This window comes from Microtus pennsylvanicus, chromosome 3 (assembly GCF_037038515.1).
Source record: "Microtus pennsylvanicus isolate mMicPen1 chromosome 3, mMicPen1.hap1, whole genome shotgun sequence".
Classification (NCBI taxonomy): Eukaryota; Metazoa; Chordata; class Mammalia; order Rodentia; family Cricetidae; genus Microtus; species Microtus pennsylvanicus.
The window spans coordinates 117,608,320-117,623,478 of NC_134581.1; the positions used below are offsets into that span (position 1 = coordinate 117,608,320).

Here is a 15,159-nt window from a genome sequence, read left to right on the forward strand (position 1 = left end):
GGGATCTCACAAAGAAAAGTTTGCCATGGTCTAAGGAGAGGGAAAGCAGCCCAGTGTAAATGTGTCTGTGATGAGATGATGAAGCCTTATAAAGCATGTTTTCCGTAATACCTCCTCCAGTCTACAACGGAATACATCCAGCAGACTAACACTAAGTTCCATAAACCAGATTTTTGTAAATGCTAAATAAAAAGACAAAAATAAAAGGCAAAAGGTTCTGTAATCTTAGAGAAAAGACATTTATCCAACATATCCAACTGTGGACAAACATGTTCATCCTAAGTATTTTAATTTACTACCAAAATATTGTATCTTTCTACAAACAACAAAAAAACAAGCATATAATATCTAGAAATGTTTCTCTGACAAGAATGTCAAGTTTTTGAAAGTACACTCAATTTTTTTTCCTGAATAAGGTAACTATAATCTTAGGTTAAAATTACAGTAAGCAGTTCAAGCAAAAATGCATATTGCTTAGATTTTAAAGCAAGCGATTCTGTTGAAAATGTAAGTATAAACGTGAACCTATTGTAGAAACATTTATAAACACTTCTTGGGAATAGCCACAGATCAGCGAGTAATGACATTACTGGTTTAAACATAATAAAAGACTGGTGTTAGATGTAACATGTGATGACAAACACAAAAATACCTCTAAATGATTTAAAAGAACAAAGATGCACTTTATTTTTCCACGTCTGATAACCTAGCAGCAAAATGAACTTGCATATACTGTACTGTAGTGAGCATCTGTTGAGAAAAGACTCAAAGTCTTGAAACTACTATACAAAGCAGGATGGAATCCACGAGGATAAATGATCTGAAGGCGTCCAAAAGAGCTTATCAAGAGCTACTGGACACTCTCACCTGCGTCAACGATTCAGGGGTAGATTTAAGCAAAACTGTGTTCTGGATAACTGACTCTTATTGCACCCCAGTAACAAGCTCGGATAAGGCAAATCAAACCTAAGAGATAAGCAATTGCCCAAGACACGTAGGTTGCATGAAATCGCCTCGAAAAGTCTTGTGTGCCAACCTGAAACAAAAAACAAAAACAAGAGATTAGAAACTTTAAGGAAATGTCTGCTGGGAAAACTTGGGTTGGCCCTCCCTCTTTGGGATTATATGAAACACGTCCGCAAACTGAAGCCAATTAGGCCTTCTAAGATTACACGTGGCTCTTGACTGATTAACATACAACAATGGTACTTGCATTAACTTCATATTTTATGAAGTAAATAGAAAAGTACACTGCCCAGCATAGTGGTGAGAACCTGTGCATCCTAGGGCCCAGTACCAAAAGAGGGAAAAAAGTAACAATGAAGAAGAAAATTCACATTGTTATCTCTTAATGGCACTGTAAACTTTGCTCATAAGATGGGACCAGGTGTACTGACCAAAGAACACAGCACGGAAAGCAAAACAGATCAACTCCCTGCTCCCTTCTCCTGGCCTAATCCCAGTGCCAACCGTTCAACTTCAGCCTCTCTGAAATCAACACATCCTCAGAGCAAACATAAATCTCTGCTTGGCATAGATAAAGAGATTGATTTTTCAAATCTCTATAAATGAGCAAGTGTTGATTTGGATATAAGATACTCCATGATCATGCAAAGTTGGTTCTGCCCACTCAACAAAAGTAAAAAAGGCTTTTGAAAAACGAATAATGAATTTCTCAATGCTAAAGACTTTCAGAGTGGCACAATCACAGCCTTTTCCTGGGTAGGCAGACTCCATCAAAAACAGTTCAGGCACAATGAAATCTTGATTTTATGTAATTAATATAATGTCATGAAATCTTTTTCAATGGGCTGAAGAAATGGCTCAGAGGTTAGAAGCACTGACTGCTCATCCAGAGGACCTAGATTAGACTTCCACCTCCCACACCAGGGCTCATAACCATCTGTAACCCCAGTTCCAAATTCTCTGGAACCTCCTGCTGGCCTTCATGGGCATCAGCCATTCAAGTAGTGCACAAACAGGCATGCAGACAAAACACCTGTGCACATAAAATAAAATTAAAAAGTTTTTTTAAAGATATTTAAAAAATTAACTACTTAAAAAATACATATCCAAGGTTTGGACATCTGATTTACCATAGTCCTTCAGAAGCTCTAGAACCTGTCATGCTGAGTGGTCACCCTCTTGGGGATCTCTGATAACTGTCCCAAATCTCACAACAGACTAAAGATGGAGAAAAAACATCTAATAGTAGTTTTCAGTCTCTTGGCGTGGTAGGGTACACCTGTAATCCCAGGGTTTGGGATTACAGTAGACAAGAGGATCACAAGCTCAAAGGCCATCCTCTGCTACGTGAGACCCTTCAAAGAAACAAGCAAAGGCAGTACTCACTGTTAGTCCAACTCCAATGAAAATACATATCATTCCGATGGTGATATAGGCACAGCAGCGTCTCCGGGGAAGTGCACTACCAACCGAAGAGCTGTAAGGGGCAGAGCAGAGGGACACATTAATATTTATGTCAAGACTTTTCATCACATCTTCATGACTTGTTATGTCCACCTTCACTAACATACTGGCTTCATTTGCTTCTTCACGATGACAAACAGTATGCATAAATGACATTTTTCAACAAATGACAAAGGTAAATGGTGCCCTGCTCACTGACAATATACCTTTATAAATAAATAATAACAACAACAATAAATCGCTATGGTCCTTGATCATCCTTCAGATGTCCATATCCACAGGTCTTATCCAGAAGAGAAATACCAGATTAAAAGCAGCCTTTGGCTTGCTTATGGTTTATGTTTTGTGTGAAAAATTTGGAAAACGGAGAAATGAATGAAAAGAGAAAGCACGTGTGATTCTCCTGCCCTGAAAGTCTCCCAGGGCCCTCGCTTACTCTCTCCTGCCAGTCTTTACCCTGACCCAAAGGCAGCGTGAATATTTCCCTGTTATCAAGCATTCTCAAAATGGAGCTCGATGACGTAATCGACAGACTCAACCACCTCCCCTCATTCACACTTGAGGATTTTCATCATTCCAAACACTGGCAGCTAAGCGTTACTTAAAGCACTGTGCTTATTTCTCATCTTTGTCTTAAGCTTTTTAGAATTAGAAGTATGACACTGTAGGGATTAAAGTATTAAGGTTTCTCAGCACTGTCGAAAGCCTGCAGGAAATTCATCAGAGCATATACTGTGACTGGTTTCTCAAGTGAAACCCAAAATCCGATATTTACTTCTCTCCACTTCCAAATCTGGTAATTTTCTAAATGATGCAAGTATAGCAGAGAACAAGAAACCCAAGGCCAGCAGGCAGCGTTTGCTAATATGTGTATATTTATTACACACACCATATGCAAGGCACCGTTAGTGAGATGACAGAAAGAGGTGTCACCTCAGCATGGCCAGTATCGAGAGCACGTAGATTCTTTCAATGACTGTCTACTGAATGAGTGAAAGAGAGGAACAGGCCACTTATTAGACATAATTTATAAGCATGCTACCCTAAAGAGGTTAATTCTGCATAATAATTTCCTTCAATGCCCAAATCTTCCCATGAGTTAATGAATTTTGCTGCAAATATAGGTACATCGATTTTCCTGAACTAAACATTAACAAACATCCTGGTTTGTTGGGGACAACAATAGACACTGCATTGTGCCACTGTGCAGACGGCTGTCGGCAGTCTCTAGGACATGTGTAGTCCAATGCCTTAATACTTTGTTTTGCCTCTGTTTCTTGGTTTTAACTCTTATATAACCTGTTATAGGTGTCCTGCTTAGAGCTCACAGCTGGGTCTTGTTTCTCATTACCAACTGTATAGCAATCTGGAGGTTTCTGACTTTCCATGCATGAGAAACCAAGCAATGTTCTTTATAACTTCAGAAGAGGCAATGGGGGAATGGAAGAGCTATGGTCTGAACATTGCTTCTCCCCTCTGAAACTCACATTGGAGTACAATCTTCACGGTGAAGTCTTAAGAGGATGGGGATTTAACAGGAAGAGTGTAGAGATGTGTGGCTGTTGCCAAGTAATTCGGACTAGATATGGTCACCAGGGCAATACCCCACGAGTGAATCTTATGCAGGCAGAAAGACGAGAGAGTTTATACATTCCTCGTCACTAGCTATGTAAAACTCTGTACCACTTCAAAATCCGGTCAGCAAGAAGGCCACATACAGGCTTCTGGATCATAGGAGCTGTGACAAGCCTTATTTAATTTTTTAAAATGCTGAAGTCTTTAATATTTCATTACTGTAATATATAATGAACCAATACAGGGAGGTTTGAAGGCATTGGAGATGTAAATAGGCTGGGCCATTCTAGTTTATAATAGAAGTGTGGCTCAAGAATGAGAGAAAAACAATACTCTAGCCCTTCTCCCACAGGAAGTTTGCACAAGCAAACAAGAGAAGCAAAAGAGATTTCAGCTAGTTTGAGGGGTTTACTGTGTATGTCTGAGGCAGCCAGGAGAGAGGACGTGAAGCAGACAGGCCATCCCATGGCTCACACACAAGGATACAGGAAAGAATCAAGGAACTGTACAGGGTGCTTATAGAAGTAAAGAATGTGTTGTTGTAGCACAAAGGAGTTGCTACCGGAGGAAACAATGAAAGCTCTAGAACGTAGGTAGAGTTTTAAATCTAGGGACCATATAAAGTTTCCTACAAACTTAGTAAGCTTAGTGGTTAAGAGAAACCCTGTCTCGAAGAAGAAGAAGAAGAAGAAGAAGAAGAAGAAGAAGAAGAAGAAGAAGAAGAAGAAGAAGAAGAAGAAGAAGAAGAAGAAGAAGAAGAAGAAGAAGAAGAAGAAGAAGAAGAAGAAAAAGAAGAAGAAAAAGAAGAAGAAGAAGAAAAAGAAGAAGAAAAAGAAGAAAGGAGAAGAAGGGCCATGGCATCTTCTTGAGCCACACAGCAGGTAACTCTCGTATTTGCATGCTCTGGGAACCACTAGAAGACCTGAAGTCAGACTATAAAATCATATGGGCCTGTTTTTCTAGGAAGCTAGTTGAAAACTTTAAGGCTGGGGCCAAAGGGTAAATTTTGAAAGCCTCCATCACAGCACTAACACAGGATGCTGAATGGGTGGAGTGAAGGTGAAATAGGAAGAACTTGGAGGGAAAGTAAAATGGCAAGGGACATAATTGTTACAATATCAGCACCCATATATGGATTAGAAAGAAAAGATACAATCAGAATTCTGGCTGCACGAGAGAGGTGGGGTAAGACTCATTGACATATGCATCCTCCATAAGGAATACTGGTGTGTGGAGTGGGGTCAGGAAGTTGTTTAAGGTGTATGTGATGTCATCTAGATGCTAGAATTACTATCTCCTCCAGCTGCATGTTGTGTAGATCCCAGGCTCCTCCTAAAAGTCTCCAGAGCATCTAGGAAGGACGGTCATCATTGGCCCCGGCCTGCCTGCATCGATGCCCAGTGCTCTCAGTTGGGTCCTGACATCATGGCAATGCTTTGCCTCCCCAGGGTCTCTACACAAGTGACTGCTTCTGCACTGAACCACACTGGCTTCTTTGCGACCACAATTCACCCTCTCCTGAAGGCACCTCTCACGATCGCTTTCCCGCCAACCTTCAAAGCACAGCACACATTGCCATGGTAGCACTGAGAAGTCTTAATGTACTTTTCTCTCTTGCTCCTTCCCCACCTTCCGCCTACCAAGCTACTGGGCATCACCGTTAAGACGTTTATCTTTGAAGTTCCCAGTAACACCGGAGTGTTGGCTGAAGTAAGAGGGCTAACTCAGAGAATCTAAAGGGCGGCAGCCAAGAAGAAAAGTCCGTAATAACTGAAAACAGTAGAAAGGTATTCACAAGGAGTTCCTGGTGATGTCGAATTGACATCCAATGAGAATTTAGATGAAAAGCCCATGTCTCTCTTAGTCATAGATCCACCATAGCATCTCAGTTGACTACAGCCCCAACTGTACTTTCAGAATGCTAGAATTGAACATCCGGGTGGCAACCACCATCTGCAAGGAAAGGAAAACACATCTTCAGCTACAACAGCCCCCATTTCTGCATTAACAAGGAAACGGAATAGGGGAATACATTTCCTTGACTGGGGAGCCACGGGTAAAGCTGTCCTCAAATGCTTGTGAGATTAACACACGGCAAACAAGTGTTGTAGTAATGATGTCATAACTCCTATAAACGAAAAGGAATTCTAGGATAGTTACGTTTGATGAAATAAAATGCTGTCTCAGCTTCCTAAGAGACCCGTCATGCTGCTAGGAAGAAAAATGTGCCGAAAGAGATCTGGAAAGCAGCTATGGGTGCCCATATGATGACAGCTTCTGCCCACAAGCAACAAACGCCCTGACTCTCCCATACTCAGCGTACGATTCCAGTTCTAGAGACCATCTTCTTAGAACGATGGTTAAGCTGCTTCCGTCGACGTGAACTTCTATGCACACTATTCCCTAAGGTATTGATACAAACATTCCCTTCTAATATCAATACAGCCTTATGATCAGAAACTTGACATTCTTACCAGAAAAATAGAGCCATGTTCTAAAGTAGTTAAACAAGTTCCTTAAGCACAACCCTTACCCCTCGCAGCGGTTTCTAACTTGTAAAAATATCCCAACAATCTCTGCATTCTCAGGTTCCTGCAAAAGCTCTGGCTAACGTGCACTGGGGTCTACAAGACCACTCTTAGCTGTGCTCAGAGTATCTAACCCTCTGCTTCTTGTTTTCTGTGGCTTTTTAATACTACTTGATGTCCTTGGCAAAAGTGTGTCCCACATAATTTTGTGTATATTGTGATACATGCACAGACATGGATCGAGAGCATGCATATTCATGTTTCAGGAGTTGTGGCCTCCCCAACATGACTTTTTTTCCATGTATGTATTTGGGGTTGTCTACTTTCCTTCTCCATGCATGGACTTCCACCAAATTCAATAAAACAAAGGGCTTAGGTGAATTATTTCATGAATTTTAAGTATCTCTTCTTTTAAAGTTAAAAATGAATGATAAAGAAAATTATCCCTGGATTATAGTTAATTGAAATCATTTAGCAGTAAGGAATGGAGACATTTCATTATGTAGTCTCAATTTTACAGATACTTTTTAATTATTTTCTCTGAGAAACCATTCATGGGATTCTTCTACTTTCAAAACAGACAAAGTTAATTAGATCACACTAAAAAGTCATATAAAGTATGAATCCATATTTTCTGTCTTAAAAATCAAGTTGTCAAAACATTCCAGTCCAGTTGACTTTGCTTACATTACAATTCACACATGTAAGTGGATGATTATTTTTAATTAAATTTTCCTTGTCAAAGTTAATGTTGTGCAGCAAGGCTAACACATCAACCTAAGACTACTCTCATTAAAAAGCCCTTCTCACGAGATTGGTCCTCAGCTGCTGTCTGGACACTCTGGTTTTTAAAACGTTGCTAGCATTCCATAAGTACTAAGAGTGTAAGGGTATCAATTCTCTCTGTAAGTGATACCAGTTACACCAAATACGAACTGTCCTGTTGGGCACCTGGAATGTGGGTATGTGCTGGCAATAGGTGCCTATGATCCCCCACCAAGTCTCAAGTGACTGCCCTTGGCAGACACACATTGCAGATGCACTAACAATTCTTTCACCGAGGACTCAAGGGAAAGGCCTCTTTGAAGCTTCTGCTTGACGTCTCCAAGGTCTGCTCCCGTTTGTCTTCCCCCTTGGCTGAGTATTTAATATTCCTCAGCTAGAATACACTCCTATCTGCAGTCTCACTGATTCCTAGTATGCTCCTAGGGACAGAATCTTGGTCCTCAGAACCCCCAACACGTAAGCCGTAGAACATATTTTTTAATCAAAATATCTTTGTGATTTCCCATGGTCATATTGCTTTTTACCCTTTCCCTAGGCAAACCAGTAAGAAACATAAATAAACAGACTTTACAGTTAAAGCAGAGAGTTCCATAAACTTTGTCACAGTAATAATCTCATTAGGAAGGGAGTGGAAAAACTAACCATCAACTAATTACAGACTCACCAACAATAGGTTTTTCTCCTTGATTACAAGATTTCTTACAAACTGTAGATTAGCTGCAAGAGATTATAACCTTTATAACACTGGAAAACTCTCCAGGTAACTGACAATCTATTAACTTTACTCTCCTAGAAATGGACTTCCCTTTAAAGACAATCAAGCCCAATCATTTTAGTTTAGAAATCGACTATATTAGCCTAAAGATGACTTGGCTTTGTCTTGAGAATGATAAATATATTAGGCATTCACTCTCTTCATAGCACATATTAAAATTCAAATCTACTTAAGTGAGGATTCCAAACTGTAGATTTCTCCACGGTATTTCCAGCAGTAGAGAACTTACATTTTTTTGCAGTGTGGACATTTTGCCAGAGTGTTGAACCTCAGTTCCATCCACTGTAAAATAAATAAAGAGAGGGATTTGAAAAGAAAAACAACTAAAAACCAGCCAATCTGAGAGAATGTTTATTTTAGTCTAAATGTCAGCAGGAATCACGACAGCAGCCATCAATTGCCTTCTCGTGGTTCCAGTTTTTCACCTCGAGCGGTTTTCCCATCCCTTGAGAACGTATTTTGGGATCCCAATCTGAACCGGTTCCCATGACTCTGTCAAGGCTCTGACGCCAGCTGGATCTGCCTCACGAGGAAAACAGAAGGCAATCTTGTACTCTCGTCAGCTCTTTTCCTCTGTGCTCTCGGCTCACGGATGAAGTCTATCGGGTACCTTCAAGCTTTATTTTCCTTTAAGCCCCGAGGACCAACTTGTAAATAGTTGGATATTTTGATTGATAACTTCCTTCGCCTTTCTTTTTAATTGTGTGAGAGACCATGGCATACATAATAACCTAACCAGAGGAGCCCCTAACAGAAATGCAGCAAGGAAACTACCCTCCTCCCTCCCTGTGTGTGAAATGTGACAAAAACACAGTGGTACAATTTTCTGCTCCATCCGCCGGTAAATGGGGTAAGAGAATGTGTAACTTTTCTCATAAAACCATCATTCAGACATTCAAAATAGCACACAAATCTTAAGACAAACTCTTTCAAGGAAAGTTCCCGTACACTTAAGCTAAAACCTTTGCTGCATGAAAGTCTTTTCAGATGCCTTTCTCAAGGGGTGTGGCCGTTGCTCTGGCTTTCTGTGAATGCTGAACAGGCGTGGGGCCCGGGGTTCTCTGTGATACCCCAACAAAGGCTTCTAGTGGTTCCTCTCGCTGTAAATAAGATGACAGTATATTTCTTTCATGGTTTTACATAAATATGTCACTAATTTGTCCCCAAACAAGTTTCCCATATAAAAAAATAATAATTTTTGTTTAGGATTCTAGGCATCCAATTTCTAATTGTTGTGTTTTCAATAACTTGTGCATGTTCCAATGTTTTCCAGAGAACAAAAGGTAATTTTAACGAAGTATCTTACGGGTTTTCCTTTCTACATTTTCTCTCATCCCTAGGTTTAGGAAATGAGTGAAGGGGTGTGTGGATTTCCTGTGCTGTGTTTCTTCATTTTAACTCAAACTTCATGAAGCCCTGCGAACCTATCAGAACCTCCACATACTCATCCCTTACTACAGGGCACACAGCCCCGAGGGAAATAAACTCGGAATGACGCCATAAGAATGTTCAGGATTTTTGGAGAGATTATTTTCCACGTTTGAGAACGTCAACCAAACACGTCATTTTCAAGCAGCAACCAACTTCCCCTCAATTCTTACACTTTGTCACATGTTAGTTTATTTCCGTTATTCTTATCTGTAAAAGATTCCTGTATTAATGTGCCAAACAGACATTTACACAGATTTACACAGAAGCCAGAACAGAACACAAAATTAAGTGTTCTTTTATATTTTCATAGCAAAGTTAGATGAGCTGCTGAACTTGCAATATCATTTCAGATGCTATTTATAAACAGCTTTTCATAAGTGATTTCTATAAATGAAACAAGACAGCGGCCTGAGACGGCAATTTAAAAACCCTCCCGTCAAGGCCAAGCCCACGACTTGAGATTGACACATTGCAGGATATGAATTATAGGTGACGGGCCAAAGAGGATCATTTATCTCAGCATCATTATCTTAAAGTGTACATTTCAGTGTAGATTAACCTTGGCAAATTCATTTATAACCAACACCCGAGACTTGCTGAGACCGTAAACTGTACGGTCAACAGCCTGACATGAGAGGTGTTATCTCCGAGTACGGTCTCTCAGATGCAGCAAATTCAAACAAGAAAAGACTTCAGAGCTGGGGTTGATTTTGTGTTAATTTTTTTTTTTGCAAAAATTTGACTTTCTGCAATTTCACTATCTAAAATGTTGAGTCTGTATTCTTCAAATGGCTAGACCTTGAGGTCCTGATAGAAAACAAACAAATAAGCAAACTTTTGTTCCAGTATCTTGGCCACTTCTTCCCTAGTTAGGGTAAGACACCTGCAAGAGACCCCAGAATCTAAAAACTAGCATGTCTACCTCCTTCATGAATACCTAGCCCTGCTCTGACCTGACTCCTCAGTGCTCCTAGGTGGAGAAGAGCACATCTTTCCTGATGACGAATAGTGTTTGTGCAACGGTAAGAAGCAAGGTCTGGTGTGCCTGCCGACCATCATGGTTTCCTATAGATGCTGCACTGCTGCAGCTAAACCATCATGGGTACCATCCATGAGCTGGGAAAACACAGCACAGAAGCCAGAAGACAAGCTTGCTTGATGCTATTTCTTCATTAATTAAAACAAGATGTATGGTAACTGGACCAGGATCAAGGAATGCCTTACTCAAAGCTCATCCTCAGTTCCTCGAATTCCCAACCACTCAGTTCTCATGCTAGAATTCATGATTCCATCTTTAGAAAAGCTACAGCTTGGCACCTATGTCCACATGGTACAGCCTTTACCATCATCCTCATCTCCATGGTGCTGGGTGTCTTGTATAGTGCCCTGTCCCAGCATTGCCAGTGGTGGATGGGAAAGGGCATGTGGTAGACTTTGACTCCAAGTTTGATGTAATCAATTTGTAAGGAGAAAACACTATAGCAACATATCTATATCTGTGATCAAACTCCTGCAACCTCAATCATACTACTCTGTGAGGGCTCTCAAGTGCTGCTCTCGTGAGAGTTTGAGATCATCAATTTGGTGGACGAGGTTCGCGGCCTGGCGAGGGACCTGGTCAAGAGAACTCTCTGTCTGGCATCCTGTAGGCACAGGCGTGCACAGAGAGACGCTCCACTCCCTGCCTGATGGAAGATGAGGGAATTATGAAATTATGAGGGAACTGCATAGGCTCCCAAGCAGGAGCTCCCAATCCACAATCTAGAAGCTAAAAGTGACATGTAGGGAATAGAAGAAAGGACTTTAAGCAGCCCTTAATCTCAAACTTAAACACTTGAGAAAAACTTGCAGCCTAGCCAGTCCATGCCCATGCCTCTTTGGATGTCATCGCCTTTGTGATGGCAACCACAGGCTCTGTGTTAATCCTGAGAGATGCTCAGACTGTCCCCTGCCCTTGCTTCTTCCTCTGGCCTGACTGTATCCTAAGATAACAACACAGCCAACGTCTCTATAAAGGGATGCTTATTTGTTCTCTTTTGTGCTGCATAGAAGAGTCCATTTAATAGCATTTCTTCCCAGGATTCAAGTCCAAAACGTCATCATTTTTAGACACCTTTTAATTATTGCATTTGTTTCTAACCCATTCTACTGATCAGATAAACACAGTGGCCCCATGGTATGTTTTTCTAAGAAAGCTCATAAACACGGCTTTATTGTGTAAAATCAATCACTTACTATTTCCCCGCTGGGATATATTTTAGTGGATACAATAGACAATGAGAAGCACCTGGAAATAGGTTTACATTGAAACCATCATTTCCTGCTGAAAGCTGCCATGGGGGTATACAGTAGGTGACAACTAGTGTTCAACAGGCCGACCCACCAGATGGGCAAGTCTCTGCTGGGGACGCCCACTAGGCAAGGTCCGTGAAGTTACTGGCTGTGGAAACTGCTTGTTCTCTGTCATTTCTGCCATGTGCCACTTCATTTCTTCCCTAAGAACTGCATTTCTTCCCTATGAGCTGTTTATGGTTTCTTCCTACTGCTTGTGAGTTTATCACATGTATATATTCAATCTCCTGGACACACACAGCTGTGGATGGTCAGGAAGATAGCTTCTGCTTCTGCTGTATAATTCTGATGAATACTAGAATACTTTTCATAACTGAGACTGAGATAGGAGAATTCTCAGTCACAAAGACAGTCTTTCACACAGACAGCTAATTTCAGACTTCAGAATGAATTCAAGCAGGCTGGTCGACTGGTTTAACCCTGCTTATTCACTTTATTCTTCTAGGAAATTGTTATCTGAAGATGTTCCTCAAAATAATCACTATTCTCTGACCACAGGATTCTCTCAAAATAGTTTGGATGACCAACAATATTTGGACATGCAACATAAAAACTCCATTTCAGATGTTAACAGCGATGCACATGAAACATACTAAAGAATACACTAAAGAATACAAAAACTTCTGCCCAATTTTTCTAACCTATAGTCATAAAGGTATTTATGGACTAATAACTGATGGTCCATTACATGAATATGGCATTAAATATACTTTGCAAACACAACTCTCATTTTCCTAAACTGTGTCAATGAGTTCAGGCAGGTCTTGAAGCAGTGTCAAACAGTAAACTCCTAAGCAAGTTAACCTAGGAATTATAACCCTATTAAAAGATGGCACTATAAACAGAAGGATGCTGTTTAACAGATTCATCATACCGAAATTTAATCCACAAAAGGGATGGGCCCTCTGGCCTCAGGAGGCCAAAAACAGCCTTTTTTTTTTCAATGTTGTTATTATCTATTGGCTTAAAAGGTCATAGCTCTCTTCTACGGTAATATTTTTTCTTTTTCTTTTGTTTGTCTCTAGAAAACTCAACTACAGTTCAGCCTAGCTTTTCATCTCTTCAGGATTAAATATCTGCATAATTTTATTTCTAAACATGACTCCACGTACTTGCCTGACACATTTTCTCCTCTTGATTTTCTCCACTCAGGACAAAGAATGAGTAGAAAAGAGCCAAGATTATTCATGTCTAGCACAATAATGCTGAGGCCACAAGCAGGAAGGAGAGTTAGGAAGTCCATGTTCTCTTATGAACGTTGAGCCATCTTTCCTCCCCTAATCCCTGGCGTGCTGGGGATGGAACTCAAGGCTCCTAACTTTCAGGCAAGGCCCCACGACTGCAGAAAGCCCCAGTAAGGGAATATAACAAATTGTCTCTCAGCTCTCGGCCCCCTGGCTTCTCTTATTAACCTGAAACTATAAAAATCAACTCCCATCCTGTAAATGCCAATAATGTCCTCCCATATTACCAAAAATAACTTTCCAGAAATTCTGAAATCATCTTTACATTCTGTACCTTAAAGTTTTTAATTATTGTTATTGTGCAAGATATGCTAGTTTGGTCATCTGACGCAGGTGCCTAGCCTAAATATTAAGGAGAAGATTTAGCCGTAGATGGTGTCTATGATAGCCAAATACCTAAATGCATAAATTATATTTTAAGATTATGAAAACTCCCCTCCTACACATCTATTTAAATTCTCAATTTGGATCATTTCTCTAGAATTCACTGTCAGATGATCACCTTAGTGCTAAATCGAGGACATTAAGAAGGAAAAGAATAAAGATTAGGGGGAGGGGAGTCACTGGTAGGGGAAGGAGTAACAGGGACATGGAGAGATGACAGAAAGAACCACAAAGTTTTTCAAACAAAAACTTTGTTTGAAAACGCTATAATGATAGCTAACATATTACATCATGATTTAAATTTAAATATCTATATCTATATATGTATTCTTAACACTTAAATTCTTAACACTTTTCTAATCAACATCGTTACCTTTCTGAATAAAGAAAGTTGAACACCTGTTCACCCCTGTACAGCCTGCTCTATGCGTGACATCCATAGATTTAAAGTGTAAAGCACCTTTGTTTTATTAGTATTTCACATTTTTTAAAATTGTTTCACTGTGTGTGTGTATCTGTGTGTGTGTGTGTGCGTGTGTTTCTGTGCAATGATATTGTAGAGGTCAGAAGACAACTTGTGGGAATCGATCCTTTCCTTCTACTGTGTGGCTTCCTAAGATTGAACCTGGGTTTTCTGACTTAGCAGCAGCAAATGCACTTCCCTGCTCAGCCACCTTGTCACCCGACAGAAAGCATTCTCTAGTTCTGCATTTCTCCTGGAGTAGGGCCATGCCTTCTAGGCTAGGTACACCTCTGCACTCAAACAATGCATTCCCACGCTCTATGCCACATGATACTTTTTCTTTCTTTTCTTTCCTTTTTCTTCTTTTTCTCCCAGACAGGGTTTCTCTGTGTAACAGCTATGGCTGTCCTGGTACTCACTTTGAGGACAAGGGTAGCCTTGAAGTCACAGAGATCTGCCTGCCTCTACCTCCCAAGTGCTGGGATTAAAGCCATACACCATCACACCCCACTTTTCATTTGATTTTTAATTATCTTTCCCTTCCTAATATGTTAGAAAACTCTATGAAAATAGAGATGGCTTTCTTGTTTGCCAAGATTTCCAGGGGATTTGCCCAGTACCTGGTACACATGCTCTCAATATTGTTAAATAAATTATACTGTGGGATGTCTTTCAGTACATTGAATATGCGTTGCTCTCATTAGTTGACGAATAAAGCCGATTTCGCCTATAGTCAAGCAAAATAAGGCTGGGCAGAAAAGTCAAACGGATATAGAGTGAGGAGGGTAGAGTCTAGGAGACACCAGCAGCCACTGAAGGAGCACCCAGTAAGCCATGGGCCACGTGATGATACACAGATTAATAAAAATGGGTTAATAAATGTAAGAGTTAGTTACTAATAAGTCTGAGCCACTGCTCAAACATTTATAATTAATATAAGCCTGAAAGTGATTATTTGGGAACTGGTGGGCCAGAGAGAGGCTTCGGGTTACAAAATCACATTAACTCTTTTGTAGGGTAGCTGCAAAGATAATTCATAGAAAGAGTAGGAATATAAAATATAAAGAATGCAAGGAGATTCCTGAGTAAGTTGGAACAAAGTCTGTTCTGCAGTTTTAAATGTATTACATTCAAACAAGTTTCTTCATGTGAGACAAAGAGCAATAAATGTGCTTAATATATATTTAGCCA

General features: G+C 40.3%; 1 protein-coding gene across 1 annotated transcript in view; it reads right to left on the reverse strand.

Annotated features, from left to right (window-relative positions):
• Positions 1 to 662: 662 nt before the first annotated feature.
• The window catches only part of Pip4p2 (phosphatidylinositol-4,5-bisphosphate 4-phosphatase 2), a 45,819-nt gene continuing 31,322 nt past the window's right edge, over positions 663 to 15,159 (reverse strand). The window contains exons 5-7 of the mRNA XM_075966931.1: positions 8,324 to 8,376; positions 2,353 to 2,443; positions 663 to 1,036 (exon numbers count right to left, since the gene is read on the reverse strand). Of these exons, the coding sequence (XP_075823046.1) occupies positions 893 to 1,036; positions 2,353 to 2,443; positions 8,324 to 8,376 (288 nt within the window). The 3' untranslated portion in view covers positions 663 to 892. The remainder of the gene's footprint in view (positions 1,037 to 2,352; positions 2,444 to 8,323; positions 8,377 to 15,159) is intronic.